General features: G+C 43.6%; 1 protein-coding gene across 1 annotated transcript in view; it reads right to left on the bottom strand.

Moving 5' to 3' along the window:
• Positions 1-9,397: 9,397 nt before the first annotated feature.
• Positions 9,398-17,870, bottom strand: part of LOC133279576 (ubiquitin carboxyl-terminal hydrolase 42-like) — a 30,047-nt gene continuing 21,574 nt past the window's right edge. The window contains 3 exon segments of the mRNA XM_061473425.1: positions 9,398-9,472; positions 9,474-10,889; positions 11,553-11,641. Of these exon segments, the coding sequence (XP_061329409.1) occupies positions 9,412-9,472; positions 9,474-10,889; positions 11,553-11,641 (1,566 nt within the window). The 3' untranslated portion in view covers positions 9,398-9,411.

Genomic DNA, 17,870 nt, shown 5'->3' with positions numbered 1-17,870 from the left:
CCAGTGACAGACCCTGCAGCCACTCCAAACACAGCGATAGTGCAGCTAACCCGAAGGACCAACCTGTGCCAATATCAGTTGCCTCTATAAGCAAGGGGAAAAGCAAACAAGGGCCACAAAGAGCAACTCATGCAGTGAAGAAAGATGAAGACCCAATGCACTTACTACAGTGGATGGCATCTGAATAGGAGTTATTAATACGTGAAGAGGAAGAAGTGGTAACTTCTCAATCCCAGACACCGAGCTGCAAAATAGGTGAAAAGATTTCAGCCATCTTCCAGGTGAGCACATGATCATCTGGTTGCTCTGATGCTGGGAAAATGGGGCAGATGGTCCTGACCTGGAATGTAGGGAAGCCAAGCAGCTGGGATCACTTGCTAGGGAAGGGGAATTGACAAAGTGACTGCAAAAGAGAAATGAGCCCTCAGCCTCTGGAGGTGGCTCTTGGCAGCTGTGAAGGAAAAGTTTCCCTACAAGAATGATGTTATGTGTTGCTTAGCCAAGTGGACCATGATAGAGAGAGGCATCCAGTCCCTGAGTTAATCAACCATTCTATCATAGGGCAGAAGCTAGGAACTCACCTGTAGATCCAGATGAAGTTGAATGTACATGATGCATGTGGTGGAAGCTTACATGGTATGTGCCACCATCATATGTCTACTTGTTGGCATGAATGACCTGGAGCGAGGCAGCACCACCACCAGCGGACAAAGTGAGCTGTCGGCTCCAAGAACTGGAAGACAATCTCATTCCATCCATCATTTCACCTGTGGAAAAACTGTCCCAGAAGTTCAAACAATTCAGAGATGATCTGTCCAATCTACCCAGCTCCTCATGTAATCCCCACATAATCAACTGTCAGACAGTGAGAAGCAATATGCCTTGTTTATTGATGGCACCTGCTGTGGTGTGAGAAAGCATCGGAGATGGAAGGCAGCTGTCTGGAGTCCCTTATGACAAGTTGCAGAAACTGCTGAAGGAGAGGGTGAATCAAGTCAGTTTGCCAAGGTGAAAGCCATCCAGCTGGCCCTGGACATTGCTGAAAGAGAAAAGTGGCCAGTACTTTATCTCTATACTGACTCGGATGGTGGCAAATGCTCTGTGGGGGAGGTGCAGCAATGGAAGCAGAGGAACTGGCAGTGCAGAGGTAAACCCATCTGGGCTGCTGCACTGTGGCAAGATATTACTGCCTGGGTGCAGAACCTGGTGGTGAAGGTACGCCATGGAGATACCCATGTACCCAAGAGTCAAGCCACTGAGGAATACCAGAACAACCAACAAGTGGATAAAGTGGCAAAGATTGAAGTGGCTCAGATGGACTCAGATTGGCAGCATAAAGGTGAATTATTTTTAGCTTGCTGGGCCCATGACACCTCAGGCCATCAGGGCAGAGATACAACATAAGGTGGGCTTATGATTGAGGGGTGGGCTTAACAATAGACACTCATGGGACTGCTTTTGCTCCGGTGGCTGGATATACTTGGTGGGTAATATGGGAACATGGGGAAGTCCAGTGTGTACCACAAGGGGATTTAATTTGGGGGGGAAAACAGTCAATGAACTCATATGTTGTTGACTGCTATTTATTTAAGTATTTACTGAAACATTAATCTTGCTCCTTTGGATTTTGATTTAGTGTCACACACAGTAAAAAGCTACTGATGACCTCCCAGCTTGCTGCCTGGTGGTGGAAGCTTTTAACACCAAAGGAGTAAGCCTTCTGCATTCTTGTTTAGGAAGATGAAATCTGAAGTTACTGATTTTCTCTGGGTCACACTTATCATTTCCCCTACCACTGAAAGGGAGATCTAATTTCCTGAGCATCAAATACACTCTGAAAGCTGTTAATTCACATGACATATTGCATGTTAAATAACTCCAGTAAAACTCAAGTAAAAACCCCTTTTAACTTTGCTGTATTTATATACTATATAAATTTTACATGCTATATATTTACGGTGGGGCAAGTGCTTTTTATCTTTAAAAAAACAAAGACCAGACTTTAGACATCTCTGATCAACACAGCTTGGATAAACCAGAACAATTACTCAGATGCCCTGTGTTTCCTACAGATTCCCCACTCTTCTCCTGATGAAGGACCAGTGAATAATAAGTGGATCACAGTTTGATAGCATTTAATAATAAAAATTAAAATCACCATATGAATTTGTCTTTAGCTAGCCACTTGAGAGAGACAACACCAGGCAACTGAGACTTCAGACAAGTGACAGTATATTAAGAAAATGTAGTTAAAACATATGGAAGAGTATCAAAGATCACCTGAAGAAATAAATTCAAAACTGCGTATGTGTTGTTTCACAATGCTGAGAACCAGATGGTTTTCTTCCAAGTCTAGAATATAGCTCGTATATGAAATACATGAGCTCCTAGTGTCCGACAGAACAGGAAAGAAAATGAAGCTGTTGCAAAAAATTCTACTTGTGAAATTTTAAGTAAGCCTTTAAATGAAATATACAGACTGCCAGTTGCAAATTTTGTAATCCCTGGTTACTCTTGCACCAGGTGTCTAACTTGGAGTAACATTACATGAATAACATAAAGTCAGCCTGAGTCTGGAATAAGCAGCATTTGAGATAGTCTATTCCAGGGCCTTATCTCATATTTGTGAGATGTTAATGTGGTAATTTACAATGTTCAGCAGTTTTAAGAAGTTTCCACCCTTTGGATTAGAAGTATGTTTTAAAAAACAAAGTCTCAAGTTCAAAACTAAAAAAAAAGTCCTTCATGGTAAAATTCTGTACAGAAATGTTAAGCACCACTTATGATTGGATTTTGTCTTGGTGGTAAATGTTTTGATAATAAATTCTAAGTTTTGATGGTCAATATTGGTACTATGGAGTTCCATGTAAAGAGTCAATGATTTTTCAGGGTAAAAAGTGGGTTTTAAGGGTAAGAAGTAGTTGGTTTTGTTGGTAGGTTTAGTTCAGTTTAGTATCAGTTCTTCCCTTCTGAAAATCTGTTTATTTAACCGGGTGAGGATGCCTGCCCAGAAGCATGAAGGAAGTGCCTTGGGAGTTAATTTGCTGTATTTAGATGAAGTTCTTCTATCCGGCAGGAATAACTATTGAGAGTAACATATAACTAAGGCTACTGTAGCAGGAAATGTAGTATTTCTTAGCATTAAAAAAATGCGACATCTTAATCAGCTATTTGTGGTGCTCAGTGAATCTCTTTTAATTTACCAAAGCTAACGGAATAATGTTCTTGTGTGTGATGATATTTCATTCCGAATGTTCTTTGTAAGAGGAATAAGAGGGAGTGAAACTGGCCCAAACTTTCCACTGTTCACAAGGCCAGTAAAACAAAGTGGCTTGTGAAAATGTCATGCAAGTAGGTACTACCCATGCGGGTGAAGAAAAAACTTTTTAAATTGCAAACGACATTTCCACACTGCAACACTACCGGAAGACAAAAAATCCAAACCAATTAAAAAAAAAAAAAAAAAAAAAAAAAGAAAGAGGACCATCCCGATCACAAACACGCCGCACTCGTTTCCTGTCATAAAAAAGAATCCAGCTGCCAAGCTGGGAAACTCAGAGTTATTCCAGTTAAGGAAGATCTTAACTGGAAGCCAGTTAGGTACACGAAGTAGAGAGGCATGCGAAGCTCTCATTCCCCGCTGTCGGGGCCCAGCACTAACCATTGATAAGGAAAAGCAGACACCTGGTTCTTTTGACAAGGAAAAGCAGACTGATTCTACTGATAAGCAGCTATTGATAAGGGAAAGCAGACGCCTGAAGGGGGAGAGGCAGCTGATTTATGGCTGGGACACCGACCAAACCCTAAGGCCATACGTGAAGACTAAACGGTGAAAAGTTCAAGAAGAGGAAGACTCATTGACTTCCTCTTGAAGACCCCTACCCACAGGAGGAAGACTCATTTACTCCATCTTGAGACCCCTGCCCATGACCAGAGGGGGCACTGCGCAGGCGCACAGAACCTTCTAGCTCATTATAATACGAACCAGGGATAGGACATGAATATATATAGGCATATTGTGCAACCTTATGAATACATATAACTTTGGAGCATAAACGTAGAGGGAAACAACACCGAGGCACGCATGACTTTGAGCAATTATCCCCGTGCTTCTCAGCGCTGACTAAAAAGCATACCTGCTTTACAACTTTAACGAGTTGTGGAGTCAATCCGCACATCAGCATGTTCTCACATGCCAGTTCAGCTCTGCAAATTCTAATGGGACAATAGCACAAAGTGTTAACGTTGAAATTTGTGCTGATTTCACAGTATTTCACATGAATTAGGAACATTTTAATGCTTCTGAATACTAAACACACCATAGGTGAGACGTTCTAGATGGAACAAACAACTCACTGGTTCAGGCGATCCATTTGTTTTAGCAAAGAAAATCTCAGGTGGTTTAGGAGGTTGGGCGTGGCAAGCAAAATCGTCCAGATCTAGCGTTCGTCCAGATCAGCAACATCCTCCCTGTGTTTGCTGGACCAACCTAATGACCTTAGTCCGTCCCCCCCTCCCAGGCCCCTGTGGGGATATTCAGGGGCGGGGTTCTCTGCAAGGAGTTCCTTTTTCAGAGCTAATTGCAAGTAGTTAGCCTGATTTTTCTCTTTGTCTAACGGTTAACTACCTGGTCCTGCAGGGCTCGGAGCAGGTCTTGTAAAGTTTGTATGAACTGAACTGAGATCCAGCTCTTTGTTGTTCTTCGCCAGCCTCCGGTGCAGCAGCCAAGATGGCGCCCGGTACGGCCCAGACAACCGAGTTACCCTTTCCGGGCCGCAGTTTCACATCCTTTTGCAGGGCGCTTATTCGGTCTGTTAGACTTTGCGAATTACACCGATTTTTCTCGGCCCGTTCTGCCCCTGGCAGAGAGGGGCGAGCCTTCTGTTGCTCTAAAAGGCCACACAACACATCTCTGCCCTCAGGGGCAGCTTCACTGCTATCCATTTCGGAACGGGACGATCGCCTCAGGGAGGCAGCGCGTTTTGCTTCCACAAAACGCACCTCTGAAGTCCCTAAGAGGCACGCACCTCATGCAAACCAAGTTAGATACAGCAATAGGTTGGGGGTGTCGTCTCCGGGAGGCAGGAGGCACGTCTGTTTCAACAAAATCCACCCCTTACGTCCCCGAGAGGCACACACGTAATAGCTTTTTACTTTCATAAAAAAAGAGTCCAGCTGCCACGCTAGGAGACTCGCAGTTCTTTATCACAAAAACCGTGCCAGTTAGGCACACGAAGTAGAGAGGCACTCGAAGCTCCCATTGCCCCGCTGTCGGAGCCCAGTAACGCTTCCTGCTACTACTGGCGACCCCGAGCCCGGGGACCGCGAGTAGCACGGAGCAGCGAGAGCGGCGCCGGGGTCTGTGTCCCTCCGAACTGGGGTCCGAGTTTGTCAGCTGCGGGGTCTGCTGCTCTGTCCGCCCCGGGGTCGGGGTCTGTGTCAGTGACTTCTTGTGTTCCAGTGAAAGCACGTAATTGGCCAGAGGAGGCGCGGAAGTTACACACTGCAGAGCAGCATTAAGGTAACACGTATTGCCCAGGTTCTGCAGTCCAGCTCCAGCGTTCAGTGGCTGTTGGCAATCCATGCAGGTTTTCTCAGGTGGAAAAAGAATTTTACGTGGCGGGGCAATTCCGTCGTTAACAACTGCAAGAAAATCAGATTTCAAAAAATATTTACTGTTTCTGTAACTCGTTTACTGTCATAAAAAAGAATCCAGCTGCCAAGCTGGGAAACTCGGAGTTACTCCAGTTAAGGAAGATCTTAACTGGAAGCCAGTTCGGTACACGAAGTAGAGAGGCACTCGAAGCTCTCATTCCCCGCTGTCGGCGCCCAGCAACGCTTCCTGCCACTACTGGCGACCCCGAGATCGGGGACCGCGAGTTGTACGGAGCGGCGAGAGCGGCCCCGGGGTCTGCGTCTCTCCGCCCAGGGGCCGGAGTTTGTGACCCCCCAGGGGTCTCGCTGTCCTCCCCAGGGGCGTGTGCCCGGTGTTTCACCGCGGTCCGAGGGTCTGCTTCTGCGGGGTCGCGAGATAAGCTCTCAACGTCGGTTAACGTCCAGTCCGAAATGGAACTGTCCGGCCTTCCGTCACCAGCGCTACGCATCAAGCACACACCCGCTCACCCCCTGCTCTGCCTGTCCGAGGGGTTTTGGTCCCTAAGAGCGTTGTGGCACCGCTGATCTCACGGACCGGCGCGGCACGCAGCATGGCCGCTCTCGGGAGCGGCAAGAGCCCAAACACAGCCAAACCAAACCAAACCGAAGCCGACGCGGCAGGCGAGGCCGGAGCAGGGCTCCGAGGGATCCCTCGCTTCACGTCTCCTCGCCCTTCTCACTCCACCTCCCGCTCCGACCCAGCCCCGCTCGCTAATTCCGGCCCGCGGCAACCGGTGTTGCGGGGGCAGGCGCAGCGCCGAGCCGCCTCAGCCCCCTGCCGCCCCGCCCCGGTCCTGCCGGTCCAGGCGCTGGTGGCGGCCGCGGCGGCGGCGGAGCTGGGTCCGTCCGCTCCATTCTGGGGACGTCGCCCAGCTCCGCCGCGCCAGGCAGTTCCACCCCTCCGCTGCCCCGCAGGCAGGAGGGTAGCGGCCGGGTGCCCGACCGGCGCCACAGCGGCCACCAGAGCCGAGCCGAGCCGAGCCGAGCCGAGCCGGCTGCTCCCGCCGGTCTCTTTCCCTTCCTTTTGCCGTGCCGGCTCCGCTCAGCATCTGAACTGTGTGGCCGCTTCCATCAGCCACGGTGCCAGTGCAGTGCAGGCAGAGAAATGCACGGGAAACTTCAGCTCAGCCGGACTGACTTAAAACTGACACTATTCTGACAAAATAAGCTTTACGTTGCTTCACATTTTGAACCGGTTTAAACTGGTACAAAACAGAACCTCTGTCAACTGAGCAGCATTTATAATGCTTTCTAGTGTTTGAAAACTATACATATTTTTAAGATTTAGTACATACCTAGGTAGATATGCTGGCTGGAAAAGCTAAGACTCTTGTAGACCAAATCCTACAAACTAAGACTTTTGGCTTACAATTCCTTTTCTGTATTTCCTTGTAAAATGTTTCTAGCTACAGTTTGAATAGAAAATGTGCTGATTTAGTTAAGAGGTTAAGATCTGATTTTGCAACTGTTCTTGTAAGTAAAAGGCCTCTTTGCCTACCTTTAAGCACACTGATTTAAATTGACAGGTTGAATTTTTCAGAGAGAAAACTCCTCAGCTGCAAAATCGGTTGTTTTTGTAAGGCTGAACACTCATAGCTGTGTTGCTATGAATGTTACTCCATTAACAGCTGGTTTCCCACCCTAAATTAAGGAGGGATTTTGCCCGTTGCCTTCCATGAGCTTCAGTCAAATATAAGGCAAGTGGGGGAACAACTCAGATCTCTTCTCCTCAAGTCGATTCATTAACCAGACAGATTAGTCAGATGAACTGTATTTCACAGAGGTTCCCACTCACTGGTCTCCTGATGCAGGACCAGTGACTATGAAGTGCATCACAGTTTGACAGCATTTAATAATCAAAATTAAAATCACAGTATGAATTTGTCTTTAGCTAGCCGCTTTAGGGAGACAAAACCAGACAACTGAGACTTCAGACAAGTGACGGTATATTAAGAAAATGGAATTAAAACAGATGGATTTTGCCTTGACGGTAAATGTTTCAATAATAAATTCTAAGTTTCGATAGTATCGATAAAGTCCAGTTTGAAGATAAAGAGTCATAGTTTTTTTCGGCAAAGAGTCGTCGGTTTTGATGGTAAAGCCAGGTTTGATGGTAAACAGGTTTGATGGCAAAGAGTCAGTTTTGATGGTAAAGCCAGATTCGATCGTAAGCAGGTTTGGTGGTAAAGCCACGTTCCATGGTAAACAGTCACGTTTGATGGTAAGCAACGAGGCTTGGAGGTAAAGAGTCAGTTTTGATGGCAAAGCCAACGTTCGATGGTAAACAGGTTTGATGGTAAAGAGTCATTCTTGATGGTAAACAGCCAGGTTCGATGGTAAACCATCAGGATTGATGGTAAAGACTCAGTTTTGATGGTAAGAAGTAGTGGGATTTGTTGGTAGGTTTAGTTCAGGTACTGAAGGATTCCATCAGTGAGCTTTGCATCTGAAAGACAGAAGAAAGCAGTGTCACTCCCTGTCATGACATTCAACGTCAAACCCTGTCTCAGTGGTTTGGTTTCTGAACGACAAGTCTCAAGCCTGCACGCAGCTCCGTCTGCTCTGTGACTACAGGATCCGACAGACTCGAGAAGGTGGCTTCCTCACATCCCAACCAACTGCATTTTGGATCTACGCTAAGGTGGGCGAACTGTACACAGTATTAGGACAAAGCTACCTCCTTTCATAGCAAGTGGTAGGCTTAGGTAAATTTAGGTGAGGTTTTGTCTAGACAGCATCGTTGTTTTACCAAGGTGTTCAGATCTGGTTCAAGCTCACCAGATCTTACGTACTAAGCCTTCAGAAGCCTGTAGAAACTTGCTGGAGAGAATTTGTAGGAATGTAGGAAGCAGCTGCTTTAAAGCTGCTCCGTCTCCCATCCCACCTCCATTTTCCTTCAATCACACATTATCACAAGCCCTTTCCATCCTTATTAATTTACTGGGGAGTCCTGGTGAAAAGGCACAACCTAACAATTCCTTCTCAGCTGTTGTCTGTCCCTAGCCTGTTTGAGAGGTTCCAGGCTCTTTAAAAACACACTGCTGCGGTGGCCTTTTTTTGAGAGAGATTCCGTTATCCAGAAATTCCTACTTGGGACCCATTTATTTAGTATTTCTAAAGACGGACGTTCCACAAGAGGAAGTTCCTTAACATCTATGGACTTGAGGAAATACTAAAATTCTGCAGACTTAAAAGACTGCTTTTCACAGCCCTCATATCCCACTTGTGTTGCAAGCAGTGGATCAAAGTGGGGTTCTATCACTGTGTTTATCGGTTAACATCTCTTATGCCTACACAGATAGCGCACTAATCGTAATGCCCCTGACCTGTGTGGTGGGGTGCAAGGCATTTAATTTCTTCCTATAAGACTTTAGATGCAACAAACATTAGCCGTCAGACTGAATGACAGTAAGTCTTGGTTTGTACACAAATCCTTACAGGGGCTAATTGTGGAATATGTGGAATTAAAAATACGTAATTGTTGCAACCTAATCAGGAACAGGCGCAGATGTGGTTCTGTCCTGGGTTCAGCAGGCTGGGCTTAAACCACGACAGGTTCTTCGCTTTGTGCTCCAGATCTAGCATTCTAAAGCTATTCAGCAACATCCCTCCTATGTTTGCTTGACCAACCTAATGACCAACCCGTAGTCAGATTATCCTATATAAATCACTTAGAAACAATGGGAAAAAGGCAGGCATGGGAAACATTCAGAAAAGAGTTAGGAAAAAAATGGCAGATTATGCTGGAATCCCTGCTTACTTGTAATCCTTCTCTTGATATTTTTCTTTGGACTTCATTTTCTTCTTGACCTTCTTTTTTCTTTCTTTGGTCATCTATCTTGCGGCGTTTCTTTCCCACTTCAGCTTCGCTTCCTTCTGCATCGCCGTATTTCCTCTTGCCAAGCCTCAGTTTCTCATTTTCCCAGAAAGAGTTGTCAAATCGTGCATGAGCTGAGGCAGGTGGAGGTGCGTGCCCTTCCCGAGAGTGTTTTTCAGACTGCTGAGGTACTGAACAGTGACGGAAGTTCTCTCTGTGGCTACTCAAGTGATGGGCTCCTTCCTCTCTGGAGTGAGTGTTGTGAGCCCATCTGCTCTTGCAGTGATAATCCCTACGTGATTTGTAGAATTGACTCAATTTGTCAAAGGCTTTATCAAAATGAGAGGACTTCCTCTCTCTACCATCACCTGTTCCATGAACAGAGTAATAATCCTTGTAATATCTGCATTTTTCCCATCTCCGTAATTCATCTTGGTAGTATCTTTCCCTGTTCCAAGTCCTCTCTCCTTTGGAATGGTAATACTTATTCCTGTCTTGTTCCGTTCTTTCTCTGCTTCGGGATTTATAACGAGAGTATTTTCCTGAGCTTTTGCCATTATTTGGACTGTTTCTTTCATGATGGGAAGGTCTGTACTTGCCTTCATTGCAATAATCCTGCTTATGATGATATTGCTTATTTGTTTCCATGCTGCAAGAGCGCCTCCTTTTGTAGGAACGATCATCCGCTTTGCTCCTGCTTTGCTTCCGGTCTTTACTGTCAGAGTATTGTCTCTTCTTTCGGTAGTGCTCTTTGTCAGTTTTTTTGGAGTCCTGTACCTTCTCCTCGTATTTTTGCCTATTATCCTCTTTGCATTTTTTATTATTCAGCCCCTCATTTTGTCTGGGGAATTGACTCTCCAGAACTTTATCCAGCTTTGGAATAGAAGAGTCATTAACAGGTGGTACCTCTACATAGTTATTAGAAATGTCCTTTGTATCTTGGCATTTATCTGTAACACCTAGACATACAATTTTTTTAGGACTACATTCAATGTCAGACTTCACAGAGGAAGCTTGCCATAATTTCTCTTCACTCTCGGGAGACCCTTTCATATACGAAGGATCTCCTTTTGCAAAGAGTACAGGTTCTTTTGGTCTTCCTGGTTTGTCTTTGTCTCTACTTTCTTCAGACTCACAATGCCCAAGGTATTCATCTTCAGTATCCAAGGATATTTTCCTGACCTTGTGCTGACCGCTGATACTGGGATGTACGTTATCAGCATTTGTTATCACACTTTCAGCAACGTCTTCGGTAGCAATGGTTTCAGTGGTTTCAGAGTCTGATACAGTAAAAGGACTCTCAACCTCACAGCCAAGGTCGGAAAGAGGCATCCTGGATTGTTCATAGACAAACACTGTTTCCGTCACTACGGTTTCCATAAGACGATCACCCTCAGACTTCTGAGGTGCAGGGACACTGCACAAAACAAAAACACATTTTTCACTTGAAAAAGTTCCCCTAAAAGATAAATGTTAGGAGCAAAAATCCCTTGAAGTAAAAGATTTGGTGGCTACTGGTAAACTCTGTATGTTTCTAAACTCCCTTACACAGTTTGGAAACTGTAGCTTTCTAAAGGGACTCTGTAAGGCAGTCCCTTTAGAAACCGACTCTTACACATTCAGCAGTGCCCAGAGAAGATGTTTTTCTTCTCTTGAGCTTGCAAGTAGTACATTAAAACCCACACCCAACACATTTGTCTCCCTCTGCTCACTGCTCTGCATCGCATCAGTAGCCAAAACCACTACCTTTGCTCTCCCCAAACTAGAAAAAAGTCAACTCATTCATTTCCCTTCTCTCCACAAAATGGGAGGGCACGAGGTGGGAATTTACATTGGAAAAGAAATCCAATTGTAAAAAAAAGTAAAATTATCCTATGAAGAAACAGAACCATTCTGGGAGGCATCTGCTTTCATTAATATCAGAATAACACATGTTCAGTGCTGATGTCTGCAACCCTACACATACAGTGTGGAATTTGCTGTACTGTGTAAAGCTTTCTATTAAATAGTACTAGTAGATGGGTAAAACAATGATAAACTTGTATGAAATCTTGTTTTCATCAGAGTGTACTCAATTTACCTTGTTTTCTCTGCCAACCTGTTCAGGTGGCTGTAGGCCAGGGATTCTAAGACTATTTCTTGAGGAATCGGTGACTCAGCTACAGGTATCTACAATTAAAACGCAGACGTTAACAGACAAAAAAATACCACCTTCAGAAGAAAACTGTTTTCAAAATTTCCTCATTAGTTATTAAACAAGATCACTTTGCCTTACATGCACCATTGCTATTTCACACATCACCCCTTCCCCCCCAGTATATTTATGAAACTTATGAAGTACTATCTCAGGTGAAATTCTGGCTGTTGCATGATGGTTGTGAAGAAAGCTGCAGTGTGGGAGGGAAAACAATTCATCAGATGCTCTAAAACAACAAGCTACACACCCCCCACCCCCCCCCCCCCCCATCAAAAGAAAACAACATTATCAATTTGGTGCTATTATTTGCTCCCTGCAAATTACCTTAATCATACGAGGAGGAAGCCGTGCTCCCATAAATCCAGCCTGCTTACTATTAGGCCCCCGCTGACCAAGGAATGAATGGGGATAAGAAGTTGCTGGTAAGTAAAAACCACGTTCTCCAACTGTCAAATCGTAGCGCCTTGAGAAAAAAGCAGTGATATCACTTTAGAGTTTTTCTTTCAATCTATTCTTGGATTAAAACCCCATCTGTAATTTTATAAGAACAGATGACGTGACACAGAAGCCACATACAAAAGACTCAACCAAGACTACAAACTAAAAAAACAGACAATGGTCTCCCTACAATGACTATTCTTGTCAGAGCAACATCTCACCCTTATGCCATCTACGGTGTTATTTCTCCTCTTCTAAATTACCCTGCTACGTAGAGCGGATACAGAGCAATGTACACAAGCACACCAGTTTAAGGCCAAGCAATGAAAGACAGTAAACGACAGCGGTAAGTTCAGGTTAGACAGAACTGAATTACAGAAACAGTAAACTTTTCCTAGGACAGAAAGAAAAACACTTGGAAAAAAAGAAAAGTATCAGTAACAGGAAAGTAAATATATTCTGAACAGATTCAGTAGTTGGTATTACCTGATATAAAAAAGTAAATAAGCTTGCTGATTGAGAACCGTTTTGATATCGGAACGCTCCACTATGGCATCATTCATTCGATACCAAAACCCATTGCCGGCCTGCAAACAAAAGACAGTGGCGTCTTCAGACAAAATGCATGATGTCCAAATGACATCACAGGCGGAACACTACAGCACGAAACGTACCAAACAAATCAAACGGAACACATCATTCAACCTTTCTCCATCAAAATGGTGGTTGCCGGTAACATTGATTTTCTTTGTTTATTTTACCCTGTTAGAAATCAAGCTGATACCCACCTTTATGAAGCAGATATAGTGTCCTGCATTGCAGCTGAAACCAGAATGAACAAGAACTGCGTATAAAGAATACATGAGTGGTTCTCCCCTTGACTGGGACATATATGCTCGAAGATCCAAATATTCAGGGTATTCCACATCCTAAACACAAACCAGGAAGATTCAAAAATTACCCTGAAACACTTCATGGAACAGCCTGACAAAAACCCTTCTCAAAACACAGGCTAGGATCACACAAATATAGTCTTGATTCATTTAAAAATACCTATTCTCAGAAACAATATTTCATAATTGAAGCTGCAGAGAACTGTTTTCTGCAGAATTAACTCTAAGAGTGAGGTATACTCTTATGGTTACCGTAAGCCATAGTTGTTAGATTGACTTTTCTTAGACTATTGTTATTACACTTACAGCCTGCAAACATTAACAACTTTTAAACCGTAGAATCATAGAATAGTTAGGGTTGGAAAGGACCTTAAGATCATCTAGTTCCAACCCCCCTGCCGTGGGCAGAGACACCTCCCACTAAACCATGCCACCCAAGGCTCTGCCCAACCTGACCCTGAACACCGTCAGGGATGGAGCATTCACAACTTCCCTGCGCAACCCATTCCAATGCCTCACCAGCCTAACAGTAAAGAATTTCTTCCTTATATCCAATCTAAACTTCCCCCGTTTAAAATGATATTTTCTTGGGGAAATCACCCATTCCAAGAAGATAAAGCTGCTTTACAGCTGCAAATATACCTTGTTGATCTTGCCACCAGTAAAATCTGCAAATCTTTTCAGTGATACGATGAGAACTTTGGAGGAGCGATGTATCGTGCACCTCTTGGAGGCAGGAACCATGTTTTCGCACCTTAAAAACAAGCACAGACAAATGTTTAACAGCAAATTCTTCCCCCTCCCAAAACTCAAACAAGTTTTCATCTCTCGCACAGGCTTATGAACCCATATGCTGCGCTTCACGTTTGTTAATAGACAGAAGGTAACAGCATGTAAGCGGACAGCTCTACAAAACAAAGGACTTAGAACATTATCCTTTCACACGGAACACTAGGACCTTCAGCCAGCTGATGTTGCCTCCCACCCCAAATCGTTGTCCTTAGCTCCGTGCTTCAGCTCACCCCTACTTAGCAGACATCCCCTTTAACTTCTGGCCAGAAGAATATTTCTGTGTGCAACCTCACACTGACGAAGGCTAATAAACCCCAGCGTAGGCAGCAGTAGGAATAAAAGTCTAATATGAGCTAATGGCCACAATTCTTCTATTTCCAAATATTCACGTGACACATTAAACGCCTTCTCTTGGACTCAGATGGAATTAGTAGGAATCTTACTTGCTACACTTATAGCTGTTTACTCCGTCCAGTTGTTCAGGTTTCACAAACTGTTCTAGAGCCGCAGTGAGAGACGTAACGGTCTGGATGAATAAGAAGGTAGAGCACTAAGTCACCGGAAATGCAGAATTTCAAACACTTCCTGGTAGTTAACGAGAGAACCTTGCTAGCTCATCCTCAAGTGACCTACTGTCAACCGGCAACCACCGTGAAGGAGGCAGAAACCTCAGAGTACGCTGAGCATTTACCTCCTGTGGAAATGATGCTACTTTGAAATAAAAGGATAAAGTTTGCAGTGCCACAGACACCATCTGTACTATGCTACGGCATCAATAATGAGAACAAGCAAACCCATCAGCCTAACGATAGATTTATAGATGCTGAAGCAGAATAACAGAGAAGTGTGAGGGTATAGGTGTTTGTGTAGATGTGATTACTGTTTTTACAGGTTAAACCCACTGCAAACATGGAGAGCATCTAGATGCCTTCCACACAAGACCAAAGCCCAATCCACTCCCACTCAACACCAAGCTCTTTCCTTTTAGCAGTGTATATTTTTAAGTAAAATGCCTTTATCTGGAAAGCTCTACAGGTCCTTATGCAGCTCGAGCCGTATTCACAAAACACCTTACCTCTATATCCAAAGTAATACTGAGGAATGGCTCGTGCCTGTCCGAAACGGCTTTGCAGTTCAAGCATTTTACTGGAATCAGAATACAAATGCTTAACACTGACTGGACAAATTTAGAGTCTTCATACATTTTACTTTAGTCAAAGCACAAAGTCCTTTACTACAGACAAACAGACACAGACCAGTTCAAAGGACAGGAAGAATTGTAACAAGTACCTTGGGATCTTAGGTATCCTCCAAATATTTGATAAATAAGTGTAGTGGCTTGAGAAGATGTGTCCCATCTGGAAAGAAATGATAAATCAGGCCTCAGATGATACAAGGCTCAGAGTTAACTCTTCAAACAGTTTTTACCAAGGACAGTCATTTTAATGTAGTATAGTAAAGAAAGGAGTAAAAGGGGCTAGAGAACATCTAAGGGTTAAATAATTCGTTTATGCGTACGTGGTGCTTCCATTCAAGCAAGCTCTCTGCAAAGCATCAACAGTGAAGGACAAGAATTCATGTGCATCCTCTTGACTGCCGTAACAGAAATGTTCTCCTATACCTAATAAATAAGAAGGTGGTTATATTTATCTCCTAGAAAATGAAAGAAAACTCACGTTTCTAAAAGTATCAAAATCATTTCTATGCATCAGAGAGTGCTTTGAAGTTACCCAATATATCAAAAGAAAACCATCTGAAATGACTTACTTTTAAGGCCATTGATAACAGATATAGGTTTGATAGCATTATTAGAGAAACACAGGGCCTGGTTAACGTGAGCTTCCAATGTACACATCATACAGAAGCCTTTTTCGTGACCTGAAGAGTGAAAGAAGCAACACAGTCTAGTCAAATAAGCATTGCTACCAAAAAAAGAACAAACCCAGAAAACAACAGCCACAAAAAACACTACTGATATTGATGACACAGCGCTAAGAGAGAATGCGTGCGATTTTCAGCATATTGCTGTTAGGTGAGCTACATGACACAGAGCTAAGAATCCTCTGGGAGAAAGGAAAGGTTAAAGGAAGGTATGTATAAGTATTTCTGCCCTCCTTTTTGCAACAGGGTTCTTAACTGGAAGCATTTTTATCTATGTCAAAAAAACCCACAGTTAAATTTCTAGGAATAAACACAAAGATGCCAAACCAAAAAGCATGCATGTACCTTTGTCAAAATAGACCTAAGAAGGATATGAAAAGAGGCTCCTATGCCAAATCAGTTCAAGCATAGAATGGAAAAGGGAAGAACACAAATTCAAAGGCTTAAAAAATACAAACTTTTAACTAGAATAAAACCAGTCTAAATTTTAATACTGCCCCACACAAATTTCCGTTTCAGGTCAGCAGAAATTATCTCGTAGTGCTTTCTAGGGTGTGGGCTTTTTTAATGGGTCAATAGTGAACATGTCATTTATTGCAGTACTAGCACATGACGCTATCTAGGCTGCAGAGACGAAGACGCTACGATGCCAACATCCTACATTTTACCACCTTTCTACCAGCAGGAAACACAAATGCCAAATGTTCGTCAAATGCCTTCCTTTACAACGTATTTCGCTATTCACACAAAGCAAGAAATGCTCTTTATTTGCAACTTTGCCATTGGGCATTAAATGAACAAATGCACTTTATATGCCATTCTGAGCTTCCTGTTAAATAAGCATGGAATCACAGAATCATTTACGTTGAAAAAGACCACGAAGATGGCAGTCAAAGCCAGCTTCGACAGGTAAAACGGGAAAGCCACGCATTTTCTCCACAGAATCACTCTTGTTCTTTCACCTTTGCAGCTGCCCAACGTATTTATAATCATGTTAGAAAGTACTCACATGACTTGCTGTGTTCAAGAGACAGCATGTAATTGGCCAGAGGAGGTGTGTACGTCAAACATTGTAAAGTAGCATTAAGGTAACACGTATTGCCCAGATTCCACAGTCCAACTCCAACGTTCAGTGGCTGTTGCCAATCCATGCAGATTTTCTCAGGTGGAAAAAGAATTTTACGTGGTGGGGCAATTCCATCGTTAACGACTGCAAGAAAATCAGATTTCAAAAAATAGTTACTGTTTCTCTTTGAAAAAGCATGTTTAAAAGGGAGCATTCTGCAGGAGGACCCAGAAGAACCAGGTCCGCTCCACAACGCAAAACAACATGAACAGATTGTAAGAACTAGGATGGAAAAGTAAGCGAGTAACCAGCGGAGCAGGTAACCCTACGGATACCAGACCTCTTCCTGAGCAGGGTTAGCATTCAAAGGCTTGTGAATAATGGAAGCCGTAAACACAAAGGTAAAATGTACTTTTCTCTGCACAGCACAGAAGACCTGGCTAAGTCTGTGTATTATAAAAACCTCCTCAAACCCATTGTTGCAAGTAGGTTTTTAAAGATAAAACTACAGGTTTTCCAATACCAGTCCCTTCAGTTGCCTTAGGGGACTCACAAAATTGCAGCCTAGTGCTGAAGGCTTTAGTCATCATCTTGTATCAGTGCAACAAATGAGAACTGCGTTTTCTAACTTTTGGGTATTTTGTTCTGAAGAAAGGAGGGGAAGGACAGAAGACACACTAACTTTGCTCTTCCTGGCCAAAAGGCTTAGGTTTTTCAGAGGCTCTAGAATACACAGAACCTGTCGGTGCTTTCTCTGCATCTTCCTCAGGTTGTGACAGGTTTTTAAATACTGAAGATACTCTCTTTAAAGTCATTGTTCGTATCTGTAACAGAGGTAAAAGTTCTGGTTGACTTAAGACTATCAAGAAGCATTCCAGAAGGAAATTCTGTCACTCAGTATCAAAGAGATAACTTGAAGAACTAAATAGCTGGTAAGAAATATGAAAAAAAAAACAAACGACAACAACCAAACTAAAAACCCCACTCACAAAACTGCCGTTAAGTGCAATTACACATTTGTCTCATGACAAAACAAACACTGGCAGCGGTGACTGTAAAACAATAACATACACAAAAACACCTACGTAGAAATAAGGAGCAATACAAAACTACTACTACTGTAGTAGACAT

This window comes from Pezoporus flaviventris, unplaced genomic scaffold (assembly GCF_033815535.1).
Source record: "Pezoporus flaviventris isolate CSIRO_AGI_PZ_B2104156 unplaced genomic scaffold, CSIRO_AGI_Pfla_v1 ptg000078l, whole genome shotgun sequence".
Classification (NCBI taxonomy): domain Eukaryota; kingdom Metazoa; phylum Chordata; class Aves; order Psittaciformes; family Psittacidae; genus Pezoporus; species Pezoporus flaviventris.
The sequence above is the reverse complement of the archived record's forward strand: the minus strand, read 5'-3'. Positions and strand labels throughout refer to the sequence as shown.